The sequence below is a fragment of the Citrus sinensis genome, chromosome 5 (assembly GCF_022201045.2).
Source record: "Citrus sinensis cultivar Valencia sweet orange chromosome 5, DVS_A1.0, whole genome shotgun sequence".
NCBI classification, from domain to species: Eukaryota; Viridiplantae; Streptophyta; class Magnoliopsida; order Sapindales; family Rutaceae; genus Citrus; species Citrus sinensis.
The window spans coordinates 15,719,783-15,747,503 of NC_068560.1; the positions used below are offsets into that span (position 1 = coordinate 15,719,783).

At 34.2% G+C, this 27,721-nt stretch overlaps 1 protein-coding gene and 1 long non-coding RNA gene across 3 annotated transcripts in view; one reads left to right on the forward strand and one right to left on the reverse strand.

Moving 5' to 3' along the window:
• Positions 1–24,748, reverse strand: part of LOC127902480 (uncharacterized) — a 66,467-nt gene extending 41,719 nt beyond the window's left edge. The window contains exon 1 of the long non-coding RNA XR_008054821.1: positions 24,600–24,748. This is a non-coding gene — a long non-coding RNA (uncharacterized LOC127902480). The remainder of the gene's footprint in view (positions 1–24,599) is intronic.
• The window catches only part of LOC102616952 (receptor-like protein 7), a 74,953-nt gene extending 48,162 nt beyond the window's left edge, over positions 1–26,791 (forward strand). The window contains exons 1-2 of one of the 2 annotated variants that reach the window (XM_025096564.2): positions 23,400–24,160; positions 24,334–26,791. In XM_025096564.2, coding sequence (XP_024952332.2) covers positions 23,446–24,160; positions 24,334–26,630 — 3,012 coding nt within the window. In that variant the 5' untranslated portion in view covers positions 23,400–23,445 and the 3' untranslated portion in view covers positions 26,631–26,791. Of the gene's footprint in view, positions 1–23,399; positions 24,161–24,333 lie in introns of those variants that run through there. The other variant, XM_052441568.1, reaches the window with a different exon arrangement.
• The last annotated feature ends 930 nt before the right edge of the window (positions 26,792–27,721 follow it).

A 27,721-nucleotide genomic window follows, 5' to 3' on the forward strand; every position in this document is an offset into this window, starting at 1 on the left:
TGAGGTTCACATTGGCGAGTCAACTTCAGGAATCAAAGAAGTTAAGGAAATGGTTGAAGGTCTTTCTCGACAAATAACATCGTTAACGACTGCTAAATCAACAGAACCACATGACGATGACTCATACTCAGATCAAGCCAATGCCATAGGCGTAATGAGAAAACCATCAAATTACAACCCATACTCCAACACATATAACCCTGGATGGAGAGACCACCCCAATTTTTCATGGTCTCAAGGATTCCAACAGAATGGACCAACAGCTCCAGCTCCACCAATGCAACCAATTCCTCAAATTCCTCAAGCCTCTCAGCAACCATTTAGACCATACAATCAGAACGAGAACTACTCTCAACCCAAACCATGGGAGGATGCATTCCAGAATTTCAAGAATGTTACTCACTCTACAATTGAGCAACAGAACCACACCATTGATGGACTACGAAATGAGATGAGTGCAGGCTTCAACTCACAAGCCCAATTAGTTTCAAGCCTCGAGAAAATGGTGGGACAACTTGCTTATTCAGTTCAGACCTTGGCAATGATTGTTGAGAAAGGCAAGTTTCCAAGTCAACTAGTGCCTAATCCTAAAGGAGTGCATGATGTAAGTACCAGTTCACCACAGCAGCATGGAGAAGTCAAAGCAGTCATGACCTTACGAAAAGGGAAAGAAGTCCACAACAAAGTGGAGATAGCGGTGACAAAAGAAAATCAAATTGTACCTGTGAATGTTGAGGTCTCACCATCGGAAGAGAAAGAAGAAACCAATCCATGAGAATATGTTCCCAAAGCTCCATTTCCTCAGAGGTGAGCTAAAGGAAAGAAGGGAAAATCCACAGATGAGATTCTTGAAATCTTCAAACAGGTAAGTGTTAACATCCCTTTACTTGATGCTATAAAACAAGTTCTATCTTATGCCAAGTTTCTTAAAGACCTTTGTACTAAAAAGAGAAACATTCACGTTCAAAAGAAGGCCTTTCTAATAGAAAACGTTAGTTCTATACTCCAACACAAAATTTCTCTAAAATGCAAAGACACAGGCTCCCCCACTATCTCATGTAGTATAGGGAACCACACAATTGAGAATGTTTTGTTGGATTTAGGAGCTAATGTACATTTGTTGCCTTACTCTATATTCGTGAAACGTGGACTGAAAGAATTACACCCAGCACTAGTGGTGTTACAACTTGTAGATCGGTCCACTACAATACCTCGTGGTATTGTAGAGGACGTGCTTATCTAGGTAGACAAGTTTTATTTTCCTGTTGATTTCATTGTAATTGACACTCAACCAATACAAGATTCAAGGAAGCACATCCCCATTATCATAGGCCGACCTTTCTTAGCAACTGCGGATGCTCACATTCAATGCAGGACTGGAAATATGTAGTTGTCCTTTGGCAACATGACTATGGAGCTAAACATTTTCAACATTGCCAAACAACCTCACAATGCAGATGATGGAATTGTTGATGTGGATTTAATAGAAGAAATAGTTGCTAACACTTTTCTTTCAAACCTTAGTGATGATCCTTTACAAACATGTTTAACTCACTTTGGTTTTGAGTTTGATATTGACAGATCAGTTGATGAGGTCAACGCCCTGCTTGACTTAGCACCATCCATGGACACTAATAAATGGAAGTCAATAGTTGAACAACTAGCACCATCAGAAAAGAAACTCATCCCATCATCAGAATTATCACCGAAACTCGAGCTCAAACCATTACCCAACACTTTGGAATATGCATTTTTAGGAGAAAAAAGTACTCTACCGGTAATCATCTCATCGTCCCTAAATGACGAACAAAAAGGTAAGTTGTTGGATGTTTTAAAAGAGCACAAAGGAGCATTAGGATGGACCATAGCGGACATAAAAGGTATAAACCCAGTAGACTGCATGCATTACATTCACCTTGATGAAAATGCTAAACCTATTAGGGAAATGCAACGTCGGTTAAATCCTAATATGAAAGAAGTTGTTAGAACTGAAGTTCTTAAGCTATTAGACGCATGTATCATTTACCCAATTTCTGATAGTTCATGGGTTAGTCATGTGCAAGTTGTCCCCAAAAAGTCAGGAGTCACAGTAGTTACCAATGCTGATAATGAATTGATACCCACTAGAGTGACTACAGGATGACGTGTATGCATTGATTATAGAAAGTTGAATTCTGTCACACGTAAAGACCATTTTCCCTTACCATTTATCTATCAAATGCTTGATAGATTAGCAGGCCATGAATTTTATTACTTTCTAAATGGCTTCTCAAGATACAATCAGATTCCTATAGCACCAAAAGATCAAGAGAAAACCATTTTCACTTGCCCTTTTGGCACTTTTGCATATATGAGGATGCCATTTGGATTATGTAATGCACCTGCTACATTTCAACGATGCATGTTAAGCATTTTTTCTGATATGGTTGAGTGATTCCTTGAAGTCTTTATGGATGACTTTTCTGTCTTTGGTGACTCATTTGATCAATGTTTACATCATCTAACACTAGTTCTGCAGAGACGTATCAAGAAGAACTTAGTCTTAAATTGGGAGAAGTGCCATTTTATGGTAAAACAAGGTATTGTTCTCGGTCACATCATTTCGAGCAAAGGTATTGAGGTTGATAAAGCCAAGGTGGATCTCATTTCTAATCTTCCTCCACCTAAAACAGTCAGAGAAGTAAGATCTTTCCTTGGGCATGCTGGTTTTTATAGACGTTTCATTAAAGATTTTAGCAAAGTTTCTAGACCCTTATGCAATCTACTTGCTAAGGATGTATCTTTTATCTTTGATGATTCATGTCTTGTGGCATTTGAAAAATTAAAGCAGTTGTTGACATCATTACCCATCATTCAGCCCCCAAACTGGAGCTTACCATTCGAGCTCATGTGTGATGCATCCGATTATGTAGTAGGAGCAGTATTAGGACAAAGAGTTGATCGAATTCCTCATGTTATTTACTATGCTAGTATGACATTGAATGATGCACAATTGAATTATTCAACTACAAAAAAAGAAATGCTAGCAGTAGTGTTTGCATTGGAAAAATTTCGATCTTATCTTATTGGTTGTAAAATAATTGTATTAACAGATCATGCTGCTCTTAAATATCTTCTCACAAAGAAAGATGCAAAAGCTAGATTAATTTGTTGGGTGTTACTTTTGTAGGAATTTGATTTGGAATTCAAAGATAAGAAAGGCACATAAAATGTTGTAGCAGACCATCTCTCTCGTCTTAATTTTGACACAATTACAGAGCCACTAACATTGAATAAGTCATTTCCAGATGAACAATTAATGAGTGTGGAAGTATTACCGTGGTATGCCGGTATAGTTAATTATCTTGTTGCAGGTCAACTTCCAGAGCATTGGACCAAGCAAGACAAGGCCAAATTTTGTGCAAAAATAAAAAATTTCTTTTGGGATGACCCGTATTTGTTCAAGTATTGTGTAGATCAAATTGTTAGACGATGTGTCCCAGAAAGTAAAATTCATAATATCCTTTCATTCTGCCATGAACAAGCTTGTGGAGGCCATTTCAGTGCTAAGAAAACAGCTACTAAAGTTTTACAATGTGGTTTCTATTAACCAACTATATTTCAAGACGCTTACACTTTCTGTTCTTCATGTGATAGGTGTCAACGAATGGGGAGCATTACACGAAGGAATATGATGCCACTAAATCCAATTTTAGTGGTTGAGATTTTTTATGTATGGGGTATCGACTTCATGGGACCCTTTCCCCCTTCTTTTGGCCATCAATACATATTGGTTGCTGTTGACTACGTATCGAAATAGGTAAAAGCAATTCCATGTAGAACTAATGATCACAAGGTGGTGATAGGATTTTTGAAAAGCAACATTGTTTCGCGCTTTGGATTTCCTTGAGCAATAATCAGTGATGGTGGTGCCCACTTTTGTAACAAAGCATTCAAAGCTCTTTTGACAAAATATTCAATCACTCACAAAGTGGCGACTCCATATCATCCGCAAACCAGTGGCCAAATTGAGATCTCCAATCAAGAAATAAAGCACATATTAGAAAAGACGTGAGGCCAGACAAAAAAGATTAGTCATTAAGACTTGATGATGTATTATGGGCATATAGAATGGCTTTCAAGACCCCGATTGGGATGTCACCCTACAGGCTAGTGTATGGAAAAGCTTGCCACCTACCTGTGGAACTCGAGCATCGTGCATATTGGGCCATCAAGAAATTCAACTTTGACATGCAGCAAGCTAGCTCAGAAAGAAGATTACAACTGGCAGAACTTGAAGAAATTCGCAATGATGCATACGAAAATCCCAAAATTTACAAACAGCGAATGAAAGTCTTTAATGACAAGAAAATTATAAGAAAATCTTTCACTCCAGGTCAGAAAGTGCTTTTATTCAATTCTCGCTTGCACCTATTCCCAGGTAAGTTACGTTCTCGATGGTCTGGCCCCTTTATTGTTCACACTGTTTTTCCACATGGGGCAATTGAAATTAAGGACCCAAAGAACGGCGTCGCGTTTAAAGTTAATGGTTAAAGATTAAAGCCATATCTAGAGTACCAACCACATGGAGAGGACACCGAAAGAAATTTGATTGACCCACCATATTTGAATTTAGTTTTATTATTCTTTTGTTAATTGAAATTATTTTTGCATAAGTGTGTTTGTTTAACCATTAAGTTTTCTCTTATCATTGTTAATCATGAGTGCCATAGCTAAACAGTTCCTCCTGGACATTCTTAAACCACTTCAACGTGTAAAATCTCATCTCAAAAGGCAGATTCGATTTTGTAAAACACATCGTATTTGGGCTCTGCAACCACCAGAGTTAGTATCCTATGTTGAAGATTTAGAAAGCCAACTTAGAGTTATTGAGAGAAGTGTCTACAACATCTAGTTGGAGCTTGAGGTAAATTCAATAAGAGGACAATTGTAATTTTCTTTATGTGTTTTAGTTTGTTTTTCTTTGTTTGTGTGCTTTAGTTTGTTACCCCGATGAAGTGGTGGATAACGGTACTCCGTGACAATCAAGTCGGTTACTTCAGTTTCTCATAATAACTGATATTCTGAGGCGAAGGTATGGACAGAAACGAGATTCTAGCAAAGCTTCACAATCGATTCCCTTCACTTCCTCAGAATGCCCTCCTTACAATCTATAAAGCTCGGTCCGAACGCATGCGATTGCTCATGAGGAATAACATACCTGCTGACATCCGTTGGTTAATTGAGGCTAAAGTACGATTGGCAGGTGAGTTACCTCCAAAATTTATTGTATACATGCCTGGTTATGGTAAAGGAAATTATGCAAGAAAAAAAAGAGCTCGAAGAATTTTTGTTGCTTGTCATAAATGTACCAGAATGAGATGCAATACAAACCCATGTTCTTTAGGAATGGTGTCTGATAACAGGGAAGATAAGATTCAATTAATTAGGGATGACTTGAATAAGGAATCATTGGATTATATCTTTTTTTCTCTTGAAACACATCCTAGTGGATATGTGCAAGGAGCGATTCTCCAGTTATGGCCATTATTCCATAAAGAGCATGCACGATATAGTCTCGGGAATCTGACTATAAACGACCCTGTTTGTCAATTTATAAGAAAACTGGATGGGAAGCCTATCCTCGACCCATAAAGGGCGTTCAAGCCGTTTCTGGACGTAAAACCAGAGGAAGATGTGAGCCACAATCGCAACTACCTGTAAATATCCTTTTACTTCACTATTATTTTATCTCACTGTTGTTTTATCATTTGCATTATTGTCTTTAATAATTTTATTTTATCATTGTTTCTTTTTCTTTTTACTGTTTCCTTTTTTGACTCGCGAGCCATGTGCTTTACACGTTAATTGACACTGACATCCTACCTCATACACAGCTGTGACCCACTGTCACCAAGACTATTAAATATGATTTTTTGTCAAGTACTCACAAATTATTTTTGAGAAGTAGGGGTGTTCGCGGATCGGATTTTACGGATTAGACATCAATCTATATCTGATTCATGATTTTGCGGATTATAATTTTTCAATCCAATCCAATCCACGGATTGATAAAATTCAATCCAAATCCAATCCATACATCTGCAGATCGGATGCGGATTTGACTCAATCTATATCCAATCCATACGTCTGCAGATCGGATGCGAATTTGACTCAATCCATATGCAATTCACCATTTTGCGCATTAGTTTTCGAATTAAAAATTTTTAGTTCTCTCCAACTAATGAAATAAAAAAATCTAATATAAAAATAATTTTGCTACCAATTAAATTTAAATAAATAAATTGTTTAAATAAAGCTAAAATAATACATTTAAAGTTTCAAAATATAACACATCGAGACTAATTATTCAAATAAAGCTACAATAACACGTTCAAAGTTTCAAAATATAACACACCAAGCTTAATTGTTCAAATAAAGTTACAATAATACGTTAATATAACACCAAAATTAATTGTTCAAATAAAGCCACAATTAATTGAAATGGCGAAGTTTCGGAAACCAAACAAAGTCTGATCCTTCACCAGGGCTGTTGCGCCTGTCGAAAATTGGTGATTACGGAGCCATCCACGATGGGAACCAGGAGAAGCCGTACGGGTGACGATCTTGAAGGTTGTGATAGTGAAATTGTTTAGCTGGAACCAGTGAATGTGAAGTGGCTCGATGGACTTGGGAAAGAAGATGGCTTGCTCTCGCTGGAATCGCGGGGCCGATGTCCTTTAAATCAGTGTCGAGAGTGTATCCAACCAGTATTGAGTGTTGCTAGTGTGTGTGACGGCGGTGAAGCTTATGGTTTTTTGTTTGCAAATTGTTGGTGACTTGGCGTTATGTTATTTTGCTTTTGCTAGTGCGTGTGACTTTGCTTTTATTTTGTTGTATAATTTTTACAAGTTATATTTGTATATTTGATTATTTAATTATTTTTTATTTTATATTATTATTGGGTAATGGCTAAGATATGTTATAGTGCTTAGAAACTATGCAATGTCACGTTTATAATTTTTTTAATTAAATTTATAATAATTTTTTAATATTATATATATATATATATATATATATATATATATATATATATTTTGCGGATTCACGGATTTCTGCGGATTTACAGAAGTAAATCCATATCCAATCCATCGACTACGGATTTTTAAATTTTCAATCCATATCCAATCCACCAATCCACGGATCGGATTTATATAGATCGGATTGAGCGGATTGGACGGATTGAGCGGATCGGATTGGATTCTGAACACCCCTATTGAGAAGTATCCCAATGGCAGCTACTCCCAATACACAATTCAAGAACATTTGTGTGCTTTCTGGATTTAACTATGGCAAACATAAAGAGTTCGCTGAGGCAGCCATAGATCTTGGTCGAAGCATAACAGAGAGAAAATTACACTTGGTGTATGGAGGAGGTAACCGAGGGTTATCAAAATTGGTCTCAGAAGCTGCTTTTGTCAGAGGAAGTCAAGTGTTAGGCATCATCCCAAGAGTCCTAAAACCATTGGGCAGTTTGTTTGATTCATCAACTGGAGAAGAGTTAGTCATCTCAGGTATGCAAGAAAGAATAACTGAAATGCTTAATCATGCTGATGCTTTTATTTTCCTACCAGGAGATCTTGCAACTCTAGAGGCACTTATCACATTAGCATCTTGGGCCCATCTGCACATCCACGAGAAACCCATCGGTTTGTTAAATGTCAATAACTTTTATGATGGCTTTATCGCATTTCTTAACCATGCAATAAAAAACTATTTCATTCCTTCCACAGTGAAAAAGCTTTTTATTTGTGCTCACACTGCTAATGAGTTACTTGATCTGTTACAAGCTTATAAACCGGAGCCAGACCCCTGGACCGTTGTGTTGAAGCGTCCAAATAATGATGGTAACAGTAGCCGCAGTAAGAAGTACAAATTAGATTTAACTCTCCGTCTATAAATATTTGCTTCTTTGTTGTACCACCCAGGTGATGTCTTCTAAACTCTACTTCTTTCCTTTAAAATATTGAGGATAATGTTTCGTTTTGGTTGGGGGGAGGGAATAGTCGACAATTGTGGAATCTTGGTTAAGTTTTTACTAATTTTTTGTTGTAGAGACTAACCATGGCTAACTTTTGTGGTGAAGATGGCTGAATATGGAATGTAGTGACTCTAGAAATGCATCTTCTTTGTTTGAAAAAAAAAACAAAAAAAAAATTAAAAAATTAAATAATAACAAAAAAAATTCAGACATTTTCCTTTTCTTTATTAAGTTTTGACAATTATTTTTCTTCTTCTTTTTAATTTCTCCTTTATAAATATACATTTTTAAATTTTTGAGTCGAAGATGGCTGAATATGGAGTGTAGTGCCTCTACAAACGCATCTTCTTAGTTAAAAGAAAATATTTTCTTTTTCTATCATTTCAAGTGTAACTTTTCTAATCAGTTTTTCTGCATCATTTTCACATTTCTGCATGCATATTTTCCTTTCATGTTTAGAATAGGTTGGGGGGTAGAATGTTGTTTAAAAAAAATTGTGTGATTTGTTTTAACATCGGATGACATGATGAATTTCAAATTTTAGTATTTATATTATCTTTGGTCTTAAGTGATATTACGCCATGTTTGCTACTCTACATGTTGATGTCGGAGACAAATATGAGTTGCTTAAAGGAATGAACATGTCATAATAAGTACCAAGTGAGTTTCTGAGCCTATCATTTTTCTTGGAGAGTAACCCTTTTGCCCATTCTTCATACAACTTAGCAATTTATTATTTTATACACGATCTCTAGATTTCTTTTGAGTTAACCCTTAAAAAGAAAGTTGTAAAATTAAAAGAAAAAAAGTGTGTTGCTACATCTGGAGGCTCATCTAGCTAGTAGATATGGAAGATTATTTAGAGCCCTAAAAGACGATGGAAATGCCATCTTTGATCCGTTTGAGCCTTTCTAGCTATCCCTTTTATGAAATATCTATAGTTAACCCTTTTGAGCCTTTAAAAAAAAAAAAACTTTTCTTTGTCAAACTTATCATCTTGAGCCACTCTGATTTAGAGTATTACCCAATATCTTACAAGTTCCATCACCTATTTATGTTTGAGAAAAATGTAAATAATTATTTTGTTCAGTGAAGTTGTGCCAAACAAAAGCAAAAAAATAAAAAATTGTTGTTTAAAAAAAAAGAAAAAAAATAACAATAATAGGTGAGTTCCACCTTGCAACTTCCAAAAAAAAAAAAAATCTCTATATTTTTCCTCAAACATACACTTTGTTTTCCTTATTTCCCCTCCTTTGTTAGCCATGTCCCTAGCCTACGTTACGTCCTAATAAAAGTCCTTCTTGATTTTAGGGAACTATAGTCTGAAGTAGAAGCTAATTATATGGGTTAAAAAGATGTAGTGGTGCATAAAAAAAAAAGAAAAAAATAAATAAATTGGGTTGACTAGCATTTTTATTTGACTTGAGATTGTATTATTTCTAAGCTGAAGGCATATTTCTTTCATCTTAGTGAGAGCGTGTGATATCACTTCTTTATTATTTTCTCTCAATTACCATTTCATTGGAGTGACTATTTTTATTGGGTTTAATTTCTTTGTGAGAGTGTCACTATTTCCAGTGAGATTTTGAGGTTTAACATGTCATTCGTGAAAATAACTGTGACAAAGTCTACTGGGCTGATTCATGTGGATGGTTGATGTGGGTTTTCTTTAGACTGGAGATAATGCTTATACTTTTATTTGATTGCTATCATTAGTCTGATTGAATAAACACAAGTGTTTAAAAAAAAAATTGGATTTGAATTTTGTTTTCACTTTATTTGCTAGGAACTAGCAATAAGCTGGTTGGGGGGTGTGTTGAGTGTTAGAAAATGTATATTTATAAAGAAGAAAATCATCATTTTACACTTCAAGTTTTACTAACACCCTTACTTTTATGTATTTAAGCTTCTTGTGGTTTAATTATGTGTGCTTTATTTTAATTAAGTATTTTATGTATTTTAGGGGCATCATGGTCATTTCACAATGAATGAAAAATCAGACGGCAAAACGGACATCACTTTTGAACTCAAGACAGTCGAAAACCTTAGGAGGAGTATAAAAGGAAAAATGTCACTGTTCACATGTATGGTACTATTCACATGTACTGTATTATCTACGTTACTGTTCACGACATTGTTCACATAGACGGATCGATGATGTGGCATTGACCGATGATGTGGCATTGACTGATGAGGTGTCACGATTCCATTGGAGAGAATTCTTATGCACTGTTGATCGGTGACATGGTAGCATGTTAGTGGACCAAATATTGCGCGTACGGTACATGCATATACATAGGATTATTTTCAACTAAACCGTGTCACTGTTCAAACCGGTTGACTGTTCAAAACACGTGGTCAAACCGCGTACTGTTGACTGATGACGTGGTGCAATCCTGAGCGTCCAAATTATTTTTAATTCGATGGCCATGATTTACTCAATGTATCTATAAAAAGGGGACCTCTCCCCCCTAATTTGATATCTCTGAATCCATTTTTGGACTCCATTTTCTGTAATTCCTTCTCCATCTTGTATTTTCTACGTATTTTAGTAAATTTCCATTTTGCCCCTAGTTCAATTATGAGTAGCTAATTTTCTTTCAAGCTTGGGTTGAAGGTGGAGTCTCAACATGTGTCATGAGCTTTATTTGGTAAATTTATTTTCTCTTCCCCTCTAGTTTTTTTGGATATTTTGACTTCTCATCGATAAATAATAATAATCTTGTCTAGATACCGCCTTGCTTTCACCGGCTCCCTAGTACAAGGTTATTATTATTTGGCACGATAAACTCTTAGCACCATATTGATTAGAGCGTGGTTCATGAGGTGTGGAAACCCCCCTCATGATTTAATTGGCATTAATAAGGAATATTTAGCCCATGGTGCATGTTGATACGGATCCAGATACCCAAGTACGTCATTTCAATAGATTTCTCTTCAATTTATTTTCGCCATTTCAATTCCAATTTTAGGATAATCTAAGTCACTTTCACCACAAATCCAACCACCCTCATACAAAATTAATTCTACATATAATTAAAATCCACCTCCTCATGGGATCGACACTCATCACCATTAATATATTCTACAATAAATTCGTGCACTTGCGAGTTCAATAAAATTTGCACAACACCTGGTTTGTCTTTAGGAAAATCAACAATCCCTTGTTGCTTTGGTGATTCTTTCTTCTTCCTTGGTAATTGCCTTTTCTTTGTCAGTGTTTCATGCTTCTTCTTTACAGGTGATCAATTCCTTGTCATGCCGATCGATTGACAAGCCTAAAAAACAAACAAAAAAAGATTGTAATTACGGTTTTGACTACGGCTAAAATTGTCTAAAATAAAATGTTTAAGTCATTTTTTAACTTAATTGTGCACAAAAATCTCTATCATACCTTGTCCTCATTACGAGCAATCATTTCTTCAACTTCATCTTCAATTATTTGCTCATTTAATGGAAAATTTGAGCTTCCAACATTTGAATGTTGAGGTTACTTTTTAATCTTCTTCTTCAGATCACTCAACTCTGCTTCTTGCTTATCTAACCTCTCTAGTATGTTTAGTCTCTCTTGTCGCATTTGAAATAAATTGTTTGGGGTGTCAAAGTACATCTTAGGCGATATAAATTTCCCAACACCCTGCATATGTCCAGAAGTGGCAGGCTTTCCAATTGAACTTGCAAGAATATCATTTCTTGCATAAGCTTTAAATTCTCTTTTTTTAGATTTCTCCTCTAGTGCATCCTAATTGTATAATAATCATATTGATGAATATCAAATTCTTTCCAATGGAGCCTAATTGAAAAAAAAAAAACTTGCTATTACTTACAATCTTCTTCACAACTGATTCAACATCAAGGTCATATTCACATTTTTTCATCTTCCTAGCATGCTTCCATGCTACACTCCTGTCAACTTTAGTTTTGACAAGTCCAGTTTCCGAGCACTGTAGTTTAAAATAATAATAATATCATAGCTGGTATGCATCCTTAACTAACCACGAATTCTAAGTAGTAAATTAAAACCAAAGGTTTACCAATTTATCATCATCAAACCAACCATCTCTATACCAATAGCTATACAAGAATGGTCAAGTTAGTATCATATTACTTACAATTTCATCAAGCAATCCAGCATATCCTTTTTTACTTAAAACGATGGTTCCACTTGTTCTTAGCCCTCTTATTTTGTTGTTGACGCCTAATTCTCTACATAAAACAATCCTTAATTAGATTTAAAGATGGTTTTATAAAATGCCTAAATGTTTAACATTTAAAAGTATTCACCTCAAACTCAGTGGACAATCTAAAATTCACAAATTTATCCCAAACATTTTGAGGAATATGACTGTACTGAAAATGTGGCCTCTTCAACCTTTTATGATTGTGCTTGTGTGGCAAGATATACTTTCTGGTGAGAAAGTACTTAAAGTTTCTAAATGCACTACCAAGTGCTTGAAAAACTTGCTTCTTACTATTTGGATGAACACTAAAACGTTCCTGAGAAAAATACATAGTATAATGATCAAATAATTTAACATATACATTATTCAATTCTGAGATATAAATATAAATAATCATTTTACCTTAATAAACTCCCAAAAACGGCTCTTTAAATATGGAGTAACCTTTCTCTATTCTTGGTTAATATCTGGGATAGAAGTACGTCCCAAAAGCCCAATAACGCTTGCTAATTCAGTAGCTTCAGTGCCAACAGGTACACCGAGCCCATTGTAAGTGACTATAAGCTTCCCACCACTCATCCTCATCCTACCAGAGTTTTTAGTTGGTCTTCTCGCAGTGGAACTACTCTTTGGAATATCATTTTCATCCTCTGAATTAGGAAACTCATTAGGAACCTCTTTATCACTTGAATTACCATCATCAGGAACCTCTTTATTACCCGAATAATCAATACTTTCCTTGTTAGAGTGTTCATCAGCAAGTCCTTTTCCTTTATCCATAAGGTTGCTTCTGCAATAAATCCACATTTAGTATTAGAACATTATATAAAGTATAAATAATGAAAAACAATAATCTAAAGTCAATACAAGGAACATATAATAATAAAAGATAATGTAACACAAAACTATTATAAGACATATAAGCAATGAACGCCATCAGCGTTTTCAAGCATCGATCTAGATGCCATATTTGCCATCTCTTGCATATCTATTCGCATCATTTAAATTTTCAATATTTGGTAACCCACTGGTCAAAGGATTGTGTTCCATCATGATATCTATATCCTCATCACTTGTCTTATTTGGAACACCTCTACGATGCATATGACTTACAACTGACCATCTTTTATCAAGTTGATTAGTACATAAAAGACATGTGTTGCTTGTGAAGCCAATATAAATGGGTCTGATTTATGACCCAAGTGATTTAAGTCCACTAAAGTGAAGCCAAATTCATCAATTTTAACACCCCCATTATTTTGAACCCAATCACACTTGAACAAAGGGATTCTAAACATATGGTAGTCAATGTCCCATATTTCGTTAAGAACTCCATAGTAAGACATGTCACAAACGATAGAATTTTTGTCCTTGGCACTTGCAACTTGTAAAGTTGCTGCAATAAGACTAACTCCACTATTTTGATGAACTCGTTGTTCGTCTCATTCTCGAGTATGGAAACGATATCCATTGATGTCATATCCTGGGCGTTTAACTACAAAAGGATGGGGTCCTTAAGATAACCACATCAAGGTGTCTGAGACATGTTCATCATCATCTATTATCTCATATACCTACATAATAATAATCGTAATGAATGAATAATTGTATAAACATGACAATAGATTTGCTAAAAAGAATATATAATGGAACATATATTATTAACCTTCTTATTAAGTCAAGTTGAAAAGTTACAGTTGTGCTCTTTGCTCAACCATCTCTCATTCTTGGCTTTTTGTGAATGATGACCCTTTAGCCATTCAATGTGCTCACTACATATTTGACATATACATATTAAGCTATTGTTCAAATTCTTTAAAAATAATTCAGTAAAGGAACAAATTAAAGGTAAAACATTAACAAACCTAATAAATGGCTGAACTTCTTTTGTTTTTTGCAACACATACAAGTGTGCTTGATGAATTAAGGAATGATCAACTTGCTCAAATTTTCCACTAGGCAAAGGCTTATCAGTTGAAGGGGTTTCAACATGTCCAAGAGGAAGCCCAATTGTAAGCATGTTTGAAACATATTATGCACAAAATTCCAGAGCCTCTTCGACAATGTAACTCCTTGTTATGCATCCCTCAGGGTTATTACGGTTTCAAACATAAGCCTATAGGCCTTTTGTGTTCCTTTCAAATGGGTACATCCATCTTAAGTATATCGGCCCACATAGTCTAACTTCATTAACTAAATGGGTGGTTAAATGGATCATTATGTCAAAAAAGGATTATGAAAAGCATTTTTCAAGCAAGCATAAGGTCAGCGCAATGTCTTCTTCCATTTGGTCAAGTTTGGTCACATCAACAACCGTTGTGCATAAGGAATTAAAGAAGAAGCACAATCTAATAATGGCATATTTAACATGATCTGATATGATAGACCTTAAAGCAATAGGTAAAAGTTGTTGCATGAGAACATGATAGTCATGAGACTTTAAACCTTAAAGTTTTAAGTCTTTCATTGACACTAGGTTCTTAATATTTGAAGAATAACCTACAGGAACCTTTATGCTTTTTAATGCTTTATAAAACCTTTTCTTTTCTTCTTTGGTCAAGGTGTAACAAGCTGGAGGAAAGAAAGTACGATTATTTTCTTTAACATCAAGTGCCAATAATCTTTAAAACTTTTAGGTCCCACCTCGACTTAATGCCATCTTTGGTCTTTCCTAGTATATTTAGTAATGTTCCGTAGATGTTTTCACAAACATTTTTTTCAATGTGCATAACATCTAACTGGTGATCAATAAACAAGTACTTCTAGTATTCTCACTTAAAGAATATTTATTTTTTCTTCCACCAAACACGATCATCATCATCATCCTTTTTCTTGCCTCTTTTTTTGCGCTTTTTATCTTTCACTTTACCCCATTTGTTTTCAATACTCTCCACCTTTCGAAAAATGGCCTCGCTGTTCAATGGTTTCGGAGGAGGCTCTCTTTCATGTTTATTATTAAAATGTTGCTTTTGAGTTCAAAAGGGATGATCATGAGGAAGCCAACGACGATGGCCGTTATAAGCATTTTTTTTTTACTGTGTTTAAGTCTACATTTTGGCATATCTTCACCGCAATAAGGACAAGCATAATAACCCTTGACTGTACAACCCGACAAATTCCCATAAGCGGGAAAGTCATTTATAGTCCACAATAGCATAGCCTGTAAATTAAAGAACTATTTTTTATAGGCATTATAAGCTTCCACACCAACATCCCATAGAGCTTGCAAGTCATCTATTAGTGGTGCCAAGTACACATCAATATCATTATCGGGCTATTGTGGACTAGAAATTAATAAGAATAACATCATAAATTTTCGTTTCATACACAACCAGGGTGGAAGATTGTATGTTACAAGAAGAATCGGCCAGCAACTATACGTACTACTAAGAGAGCTATGAGGATTAATGCCATCAGCTGATAGGGCAAGACACAAATTTGTAGGCTCTAATGCAAAGGTAGGCAATTTTTCATCAACTAACTTCCATGCCGGTGAGTCAGCTGGATGTCGAAGGTTAACATCTATTTCCCTCTCATTTACATGCCAAGTCAAGTCTTTGGCAGTCTGTGAGGACTGAAACATACGCCTAAATCTAGGTATAAAAGGGAAATACCATAACACTTTTGCAGGAACCCCCTTCCTATAAGCAGCAACACTACCATCCCTTTTCTTCCACCTAGATTCACTGCATGTAGGACAATTAGAAAGGCTTTTATACTCTTTTCTATAGAGTATACAATCATTTGGACAAACATGAATTTTTATAACTCTAAGCCTAAAGCACTCATTGTCTTTTTGGCCTCATACATTGATACAGGCAATTCATTTCCTTTCGGTAACATGTCAGAAAGAGCACTCAACAAATCTGAAAAGCTACTATCAGACCATCCATATATGCCCTTTATATTGTACAATTTAACTAAAGCTGATAACTTGGTAAATTTGTTTGATCCAAGGTACAAAGGCTTTTTAGAATCTTCTAATAGTTTTTTTAATGCTTTAGGACGACTATCACAATCCTTAAAAGCATCTTCAACCATTTCAACAGTATTACCACCATCATAATCCATATATCCACTGTCATTTTGGAAACCTATATTGTCAGGAGATTTGTTGCGGATATCTTCCCCATGCCAAACCCATGTTTTGTATGACATATCAAAACCCCATATAATTAAATGATCTTTCACTTCTTTAGGCCTATGAAATGCTAAATTCTGACATTTATCACATGGACACCTAACAATGCTAATTTCTTAAAAACATTGGGTTCAAAATAAGGACGCGAAGGCTCCTTCAATAGCATATGATTTTGGTTTCCATGCAATGGGTTTTAAAACCAATTTGTAGATTAAAATAGGTTAATTCTAGATTTTGAGGGGTTTCACTGCTTCGGTTTCTCAGCCCTTGCCAATGAGGTGAGAAGTCAAAGGTGCCAACACTTAGAATTGTTTTGTGGTTTAGTCAATATAGTTAAATGATAGCATTTAAATGTTAAATAAAAAATTTTATTTTTAAAATTTTTTAAATCTGTTACACGGTGTCATTTCATGCCCAAATTAATTCCATCTAAAACTCACGGTTTGATTAAATATTAATATGCTATCATGTTTATCTGATATATAAAAACTCTATCACAAATCTGTCATGGCTTTATGATGTATGAAAATTCTGTCATGTGTCTATCGTATTCTTGTGATAAATGACTAATTTTCTAATATCTATCACAAAAATTCTGTCATGGTAGCCCATTTTTCTAGTAGTGAATGTAGGACCTACATTAACAAAAATGACAATTTGAGAAGCCATTTGCATCTCGAGAAGAAAGAGCGTTAATCTTTGAAGGAGAGAAATCCTACCTAGGGATGTGACTATTTTGAAGACCCAAGTTTGACTACAGACATTTCAATGCAAGTACATTGCAAATGGTCCAAAACGGATGAAGAGAAGGAGTTGGACCGCCAGCATGAAATCAGACTCTAACCAAATATTGAACCAACCCTTATTAAAGGCATTTTCAACAACTAGAATGATAGAAAATAAATAAATTTTTTTAATTAAATTATTAATTAATAGTACAATAACCCAAAATTAAAAATATGTTTTCTTTGATTAATTTTTTTTAAAAATCAAACTCTAAAACTAGACATCCACATCTATTCCATTAATCCGTTATCTAATTAGCTAGCTAGGTACTATTTTAGATAGTTTAGAAAGTGTATTGTTTGATCATTAACATCGTAAACTTGAAAAAATCGTAATAACTATGTAGAAGTATTGAAAGTTTGAAATTCAATACAATAAAATTTAAAACAAATGCCCTCTCCTTACTCATGTGAGCAGGATTGAACCTTTAAATTAGTTCAAGAGATTTTACTAGTTTAAGTAGGAGCACTCATTCTAGTTATAAACATTCCATAAATATTATGATTGTTTTAATGGAACTTATTTTAGGATGAGAACATCCAAGTCTTTTTGACAATTTAAATAAAAAATTATGTTTTGGCCAATAATTACTATAACATGGAAATCTGATAGCTAGTGCAACAAATATGGAGAACTGGTTCTACCCTTTTCTTTTACTTCAATCCTCCTTAATTACACGAGGAGAGTAGAGAGTTCAAGAAAATGCAGAGACATCGGACAACAGAGTCAGAGTTCTCTGTCTACGTACTGGGAAATCTAATCCCCAAATGAAACACGGCATAGAAGCATTGATGGAGTAGAAGATCTCATTCAAGGCACTGTTAGAGGATACGGAATACTCAACATGCCGTGAAGGAAAAGTTAAGTGAACTGGTAGTAGTGGGGAAAGGAGAAAAAAGAATCAGATTTATTAAAGACAAATACCTAAATTGAAGCATGACTTTGACTCCAAATTAGAGATATTAACATCCATTATAATGACATGGCGAATTTAACATTGACTGACATAGAATGGCGCTCTTATTTACATCTCTCCTTCGTCATTCCTATCTAAGAAATAATTTTCTGACACGACATACGCATAGAACATGCAATGACCTAAACCACTTGACTGAAATCGAGCTTGCCATCTAGATTGATTGATACTCGAAGACTTCTAATTCTAGTCTTGAGTCTTTATCCGCGGGCCTTGATCGTCTGTTGATAATGATTTATGACGACTTATAGTGAATCCGACACTATAAAAATTAAAAATATGTTTAATTGATCTAAATTAAAAAATCATGCCAATTTTAGTAAATCCAAATTTCATTAATATTTCTAGTGTTTGTGTCGGATTAACACCTAATTTTAACTTCTAGAATGATTTTGCATGAAATTATGGAATTTTGGGTTGTTAACATGAGATATTTGTTACATTTTAGGTGCACTAATTAGCGCGCATCTCAGAAACCATCAGCTAAAGCTCATTACAAATTGGCGCAATATTATTCATTGCCCATCCGTTGAGGTCCGAATACGACGAGATTATTCCCCTAGGTACTTGTTTGGTGATGATTTTCATATCTGTGTATTCTATATGATATCGTGATATGATTTCCATGGTTATTAGGTATGATATTATATATACTTTTCATGGTTAGTAATCTAATTTAAATGTTAAATAATTTATTACTGGTTTCTCGCATATGGTTTGATATAATCGTGTTTGGAAATGATATGATTATTTCTTTTAAAGTAAGAATTAATTTTCAAAAATTACTATCCACTCATTGAATTGTATATTCATCCCGTTTTTATTATATTCCCCCCCCCCACCTGGAGGTTACAGGTACACCAGACTGACCCAGCGACTGTAAATATATTTTGAGTCTTGGCCACGTGATGGTGTTAGAAGATATAGATGCTTTTTGTTAGGACATCCTAGTTATCTTGTTCTTTTGGGATTAAGAATAAACTGAGGTATATTAATATTAATTATAATATTATCCTTTGAGACTCTAGAGATATCTTGAGAAACACTCAGCATTTTGGTTGAGGATGTTGATCATTGGAGTTTGTTATAAATTGAATTATTTTAGAAGTGCTTGTTTTACATATTTTCAGATTGGGAGTGTTATATTTATAAAGGAGACTTTGCCGAATTTTCGACAGAATTTTCACTAATTAGATTATTATCAATCCAGTTTTGATGAGATTAAATAGACTCACCCTGGGGTTCGAGGCGGGCCATTTCACTATTACATGAAATTCAGTAAATAAAATTTCAATTTACCAAACTTGCCATAAGATGTCAACTCTATAAAAAATAGACTTAACACAATTAATTAGGGGATATAGTAAACCCTATCCCTCATTAAATGCATAAAGCTAAGGTGATATAAAATCTCACTCTTTAAATGCATAAAGCTAAGATGATATAAAATCTTAAGAAAACCATGAATGTAGGACCTATATTAACAAAAATGACAATTTGAAAAGCCATTTGCATCTCGAGAAGAAAGAGCGTTAATCTTTGAAGGAGAGAAATCCTACCAAGGGATGTGAGTACATTGAAGACCCAAGTTTGACTACAGACATTTGCAATGCAAGTACACTGCAAATGGTCAAAGAGGGATGAAGAGAAGGAGTTGGATCGCCGGCATGAAATCAGAGTCTAACCAAATATTGAACCAACCCCTATTAAAGGCATTTTCAACAACTAGAATGAAAGCAAATAAATAAATTTTTTTAATTAAATTATTAATTAATAGTACAATAACCCAAAATTAAAAATATGTTTTCTTTGATTAATTTTTAAAAAAAATCAAACTCTAAAACTAGACATCCACATCTATTCCATTAATCCGTTATCTAATTAGCTAGCTAGGTACTATTTTAGTTAGTTTAGAAAGTGTATTGTTTGATCATTAACATCGTAAACTTGATGAAATCGTAATAACTACGTAGAAGTATTGAAAGTGCAAAATTCAATACAATAAAATTTAAACAAATACCCTATCCTCTCCTTACTCATGTGAGCAGGATTGAACCTTTAAATTAGTTCAAGAGATTTTACTGGTTTAAGTAGGACCATGCCATAAATATCATGAGTGTTTTAATGGAACTTATTTTAGGATAAGAACATTCAAGTCTTTTTGACAATTTAAATAAAAAATTATGTTTTTGGCCAATAATTACTATAATATGGAAATCTGATAGCTAGTGCAACAAATAGGGATAACTGATTCTACCCTTTTCTTTTACTTTAATCCTCCTTAATTACACGAGGAAGAGTAGAGAGTTCAAGAAAATGCAGAGACATCGGACAAATTAGAAATCTAATCCTAAATGCACTGATGGAGTAGAAGATCTCATTCAGCATGCCGTGAAGGAAAAGTTAAGTGAACTGGTGGTAGTGGGGAAAGGAGAAAAAAGAAGCAGATCTATTCCATTAGCCTTTGCCACGTCCTAGTCATTCAGACAATACAAATGCAATCAACGCATGACTTTTGACTCCAAGTTAGCAATATTAACATCCATTATAATGATATGGCGAATTCAACTTTAGTTGGCTTGAACTAAGAAGGAATTTTCTGACACCACATATGATTGATACTCGAAGACTTCTAATTCTAGTCTTGAGTCTTTATCCGCCGGCCTTGATCGTCTCGATAATGAGTTATGACGACTTATAGGGAATCCGACACTATAAAATGAAATATTTTTAATTGATCTAAATTAAAAAATCATGCCAATTTTAGTAAATCCAAATTTCATTAATTTTTCTGGTGTTTGTATCGAATTAACACCTAATTTTAACTTCTAGAATGATTTTGCATGATATTATGGAACTTTGGGTTGTTAACGTGAGATATTTGTTGCATTTTAGGTGCACTAATTAGAGCCCATCTCAGAAACCATCAGCTAAAGCTCATTACAAATTGGCGCATTGGCAGATCGGCTAAGAAATCTAGGAGTAAAACTCAAATTCTTGACCCTGAGAATAATTAAGTTGAGGAGGTGTCATCACTCAACCAACGAGTGCGTAGTTTACAAAGAAGAGTGACAGTGATAATATTGCTAATTTGGAGTTAATATCAACATGCCATGGGGAGGAAAATTTTAGAGTTGTAGTGAAAAGTCATCAAGACAATGACATACCCTCGAGAATGCAGAATACTCAACGGGCCGTGAAGGGAAATACAAGTGGGGAAAGGAGGAAAAAAAAAAAAAGAAGCAAATTAATTCATTGACCCATTAGATGAAAAATTATAGAAAATGAAAGGAAATATAAACGCAGGTCAAGTTCGATAGATCCTATTGAATAATTTTTTTTTTTCTGGATGGATTGTTAATAACACATTAAATCATTTTTTTTTTTTTTTTTTGGGTGGGACGTTGCCTCTTCAGAAGTTAATTATTGTTAGCTAATGGCTTAATCATCAGTTCCAAATTTTATTACTTTTGCATCCATGCCATTCATGCATTTTTAAGTAACGATAGACTCACTAGTCTGGAGTTTCCGTGAGCCTCTGCCACGCCATAGACACAGAGATGGTAACTTATGATACAATTAATAAATGAATCTGACTCCAAATTAGCGATTTTGAATTGACCTAAATTACTCTCACCATTATTATCTGTGTTATATTTTAAAAAATTGTTTTCTTTTTTGGGTTCAATTTTTTTTTTTTTGGGTATATTGTAGGAACATATTTTTTTTAAATGAAAATTTTGAGAACTTTAAAAGAACTATACTAATAACAATTCTGTGAACAAAAATAAAGATAGCAATGTTTTTTTATCCAACAACTATGAGTTCAAATTATCTTAACATCCATTATAATGATATATGGCCAATTTTAATTTTAGTTGACTTAGAACAACAGTGTCCAAAAATACATCTCTCTTTCGTCATTCTTATCTTAAAAACTAAGAAATAATTTTCTGACACGGCATATGTACAGAGTGTGCAAAGACTTCTAATTACTAGTCTTGAGTCTCTGAAATTGATCGTCTGTTGACTATAATTTAAATAAAAGGTTTGTAATTGATCTAAATTGAAAATCATGTCAATTTTAGTAAATCCAAATTCATTAATTTGCCTTGTGTTTGTGTCTGATTAATTAGTTAATGGTGCCCAAAATTGTCACTTCTACTATTGTGACTTTGTTTCCATTAAAATTTATTTAATTATCATTTTTTTTCACTAGTTTTTTATTTATTTAATAAACTTCGGTTAGGGAATGGAATTCACCATTTTTCGCCAGTTGTTTGTATTTTGAGTTGATATCCTATCCAAATAATATTTATCATTTTGTTTTTTAAATTTCAAGTGGTCTGGACCACTTCGGAATTATGTTTTTCATTTTTTCAAACCAAAAAAAAAAAGATTGATTTATTACACATACGGTAAACACCAGTGCAAGAGTAGTCTAATGGTTTTTGATAAGGACTTGGTGACAAAAAAATTATCATCATTAAGTTATTTATTATAACTAATAATATTTGCTTGTTCAATACTCAGGAGGGTGATTGAGAAATTTGGGATGGCCAAAAACAATGAGGAGAAACAGGAGACATAGAAGACACTGTACGTAATTTTCTTTAAACACTTATAGCATAATGTGTACTCTTTCTTTATTTTGTTTTATGTTCGTTATAAGCTTTTACCCTATTTTAGATTTTATGTTTTTTACTTGGATCCTGAAATTTTTTTGCAAAATAACCAACAGCGTCTATTTGGGAAATCTAAAAGAAGTTTATTTTGCTATACTGGTGTGAATCTGGACATAATTGTAAGCATCACTTTTATGAGTTGATTTATGTGGAAAGGGGAATATGAATGATTGGAAGATTGCATTCACTTGATTCCATTTTGTAGATTCAGAAATCATTTATGTAATTCTTTTATGAGTAGATTTATGTGGAAAAAAGGATGTAAAGGAATGAACTTTTTTCCCACAATCCAGGATTGTTAAAGTGAAGTGAAAAGTAAAAAAGAAAGAAAAAGAAAAAAAAGAATAAAGTTAGAATTAAAAATCCAACAGCCCGACACCGTATTGATGCGATTGTTTGCATTTACTAATTAATTAATCCTCACGTTTGCTATAAACGTATTTTCGGTGGTGACGGAATGGTAAAAGTTTACGACATCACATCAAATAATATAAAATAAATATTATTAAGACGAAGTTTTGTTGACTTTAAAAATATAAAAAAAGTCCAATGACTATAATGTTTGAATTGCTGCAATTTGCCTATAAAAGCAAACCAAAGATCCTTAAATTTCTTCATATCTACAAAGCTAAACAAATTTTATTTTTGAGAAAACTATGGGTTTATCCTCCATATGTTTATTCACAATATTCATACGGTTAGTTTTTCCCTTCATTTTCTTTAATTTAACAATTGCTAACGTCACTACTTCTTCTATGCTGCCACTCTGCCATTATGATGAGCGCTCTGCTTTGTTGCAATTCAAAGAAAGCATCATCAGTGGTGATTTTTATGCTTGGAAATTTGACTGTCGTCCTACAATGGCATCATGGAAGCCAGAAGAAGGTAACGTTGATTGCTGCTCTTGGGACGGCGTTCATTGCAATAAGAACACTGGTCATGTCATCAAGCTTGACCTCTCCCACAGCTGCCTTTTTGGTTCTATCAACTCTAGCAGCAGCCTTTTCAAGCTTGTCCATCTTGAGTGGCTTAATCTTGCTTTGAATGACTTCAATTCCTCCGAAATCCCACCAGAAATCATCAACCTTTCCAGGTTATCATACTTGAACCTCTCTGGAACTTCTTTATCTGGCCAAATACCATCAGAAATTCTAAGGCTCTCCAACTTGGTGTCCCTTGATTTATCACTAAATGATGTTCCTAGTGGTAGACTTGAACTTCAGAAGCCCAGTTTCGTAAATTTAGTCGAGAAGTTAAGCAATCTAACAACACTTGACCTTGGTGATGTTTCTATTCAGTCAACGATACCTCATAACTTCGCAAATCTATCTTCTTTGACGTTTGTTTCTCTTCGAAACTGTGAATTGCAAGGTAATTAAATTCTATATATTTTCTCCTTAATTAATATACATGCATGTTATTGTTAAATATATATATATTACTCGAATATTGCCAATTGCGATGTTAAATTCATTAGTAAAATTTATTATTATTTTTAATTTTCTACTTAAGCAATGTGTTTTTTTTTTTTTTACAAATTTCAGGAAGAATTCCATCTTCACTCGGTAATCTATCGAAGCTCCTTCATTTAGACCTTTCACTAAATGAATTACAAGGTGAACTGCCTATTTCCGTTGGTAATCTTCATTCTTTGAAAGAACTAGATCTCTCTGCAAATGTTTTGTCGAGTGAGTGGCCTATTTCCATTGGAAATCTTAGTTCTTTGAAAGAACTTGACCTTTCACAAAATAGATTTTTTGGTGAGTTGCCTATTTCCATGGGAAATCTTGGTTCTTTGAAAGAACTCGACCTTTCACAAAATGGATTTTTTGGTGAGTTGCCTACTTCCATTCGAAATCTTTTTTCTTTGGAAAAACTTGACCTTTCATTCAATAAATTTTCGGGTGAGTTTCCATGGTCGACTGGAAATTTCAGTTCTTTGAAGCTATTAGATCTAAGGTCATGTAGTTTTTGGGGCAAAGTTCCACATTCGATTGGTAATTTCACCCGGCTACAATTTTTGTATCTTGGATTGAATAATTTTTCCGGTGACATACTTGGTTCCATTGGAAATCTTAGGTCATTGGAAGTAATACATATCGCCAAGTGTAATTTTGCAGGTCAAATTCCACCTTCACTTAGGAATCTTACCCAACTTTTCGTCCTTGACTTGGCTCGAAATTCTTTTAGTGGAACGATAGAGTTAGATGTTTTACTTACTTGCTGGAAAAATTTGGAAGTTTTAGGTCTCTCATTAAATAGGTTGTCAGTGCTCACCAAAGTCACTTATAATACCACTTCACAGAAAATTCAGTACATAGGACTACGTTCATGTAATCTTACCAAATTTCCAAATTTCTTGGAAAACCAAAGTCATTTGGTGGTCCTGGACCTTTCTGACAATAAAATTCAGGGAAAAGTACCTAAATGGTTGTTAGACCCCAATATGCATAATCTCAATGCCTTGAACCTTTCGCATAACTTGTTAACCGGGTTTGATCAGCATCCTGTTCTTCTTCCAGGGAATATCGGTGATTTGGTGACTTTTGATCTTAGCTCTAATAATTTACAAGGACCACTCCCAGTTCCACCCCTCGGAACTGTTAACTATCTAGCTTCAAACAATAGCTTAACAGGGGAAATTCCATCGTGGATATGCAATTTGAATATTCTTGAAAGCCTTGTTTTGTCTCACAATAACTTAAGTGGCTTGCTTCCTCAGTGTTTAGGCAATTTCAGCGATGAACTTTCAGTGCTCGACTTGCAGAGGAACAACTTCTTTGGGACCATCCCAAATACTTTCATTAAAGAAAGTAGATTAGGCGTGATTGATTTAAGCCATAATCTGTTTCAAGGAAGAATTCCAAGATCATTGATTAACTGTTCAAAGTTGGAATTTCTTAGTCTTGGGAACAACCAGATTAGTGACACTTTTCCCTCTTGGTTAGGAACTCTTCCAAAATTGAATGTTCTCATCCTACGATCCAACATATTTTATGGTGTTATAGAAGAACCCAGAACTGGTTGTGGATTTTCTAAACTCCGCATTATTGACCTATCTAACAACAGATTTACTGGAAAGCTTCCATCAAAGAGTTTCCTGTGTTGGAATGCCATGAAAATTGTCAATACAAGTGAGCTAAGATATCTGCAAGATGTGCTTTCTTCGTATGGACAAGTGACCAATAATGTACTTAACACTTATGACTACTCAATGACAATGAGCAGCAAAGGGCGAATGATGACATATAAAAAGATTCCGGATATCCTTGCGGGCATTATTCTCTCAAATAATAGATTTGTTGGGGCGATTCCAGCATCGATTGCAAATTTAAAGGGACTTCAAGTTCTAAACCTCCAGCACAATAATCTCCAAGGCCTTATTCTGTCATGTTTGGGCAATCTAACAAATTTGGAATCACTGGATCTCTCAAATAACAAGTTTTCAGGACGGATTCCTGAACAACTGGTTGAGCTCACATTTCTCGAATTCTTCAATGTCTCGGACAATTACCTTACAGGGCCTATACCACAAGGAAAGCAATTTGCTACATTTGACAATACTTCTTTCGACGGCAACTCAGGATTGTGTGGAAAGCCATTGTCCAAAGGATGTGAGAGTGGTGAAGCTGCAACAAATGAAGATCATACTGAAGGCTCGGAGGAGTCCCTGTTTTCAGGCGCATCTGATTGGAAAATCATTCTGACTGGCTATGCGGGCGGACTTGTGGCAGGATTGGTTCTCGGGTTCAACTTCAGCACAGGAATTATCGGATGGATTCTGGAGAAGTTGGGAACGCAGCGAAAGGCAACAAGGAGGAGGAGGAGACGTAGAGACTGAATGCAATTATAATGTTGCTGTGATTTTCGTTTCTAATTCAGTCATTGTAATGTTGGTGTTTTTTTTTTTAAATGGATCCTTACATTTCACCGTAAAAAAAAATAATAATAATTGGTCTGTTATATATTAAAAATTGGTTTCTGGTTTTGTCGCTTTTCAAATTTAAATCACTACTAGGTATGAATAAAAAAAATGATAGTGTTTGGTAATTAACATATTATTAAATGATAATTGTGAGGGATTAGGTTCTACTTCTACCATTAAAAAAATTATAATAATAATTTTGACAACAAAAGTAAAGATAACAAAGGTTTTTATGCAACAACTATGGGTTCAAATCATCTTTACATACATCCAAGCTAATGGCGACGCTTGAATAGTGAGGCCCCCTTTTTCAATACTTTCTAGTGTATTTTATTGAGTTGAAAAGTGAGGCCCCCGTTTTCAATTTTTTTTTATGTTTGAAAGAAATGGTAAGTTTGGTCATGTGGACCAAGGAAAGTTTAGTTGTGTGTGTATTTATATATATATATATATATATATATATAGTCTTGCGGTCCATGAAATACCGGATTGTTAAAATTTCTTTTAAATAAATGTTAAATGTATGTGGGCTAAATTATTTAGGATATTATTAGTGGGTTTTGGTAAATGATGACAGCACGTTGGTGAAGTTATGTTTGTTGCACATGATGACAAGTTTTTATTTTTAAATTTATTTGTTTCATTAAATTTATAAACTGAATATTAATAATGTTTTGTTGCTTAATTTATTGATAATGGAAACTATTTATCATTGCTGCCCATTAGTACATTATGTTGAAATTTGTCTCAATTATATGTCAGGTACTAAACAAAAATGGATAAATCTTGGATTAAATATGATATATTGTTTGATGAGTATGAGGCTGATGTGAAAAAATTTATTAAGACTGTCGTTAAAAGACTAGGATTCTTTCCAAATAAGAATTTTTTTCCTCTTATAATTCCTATAAATCTGAATAGGAATAAAAATGATATGCTTACCTTACTTATCTCCTAAGAAATATTTAGAGAATTTAATGAACTTTTTGTTTGAACTAACTTCTTCT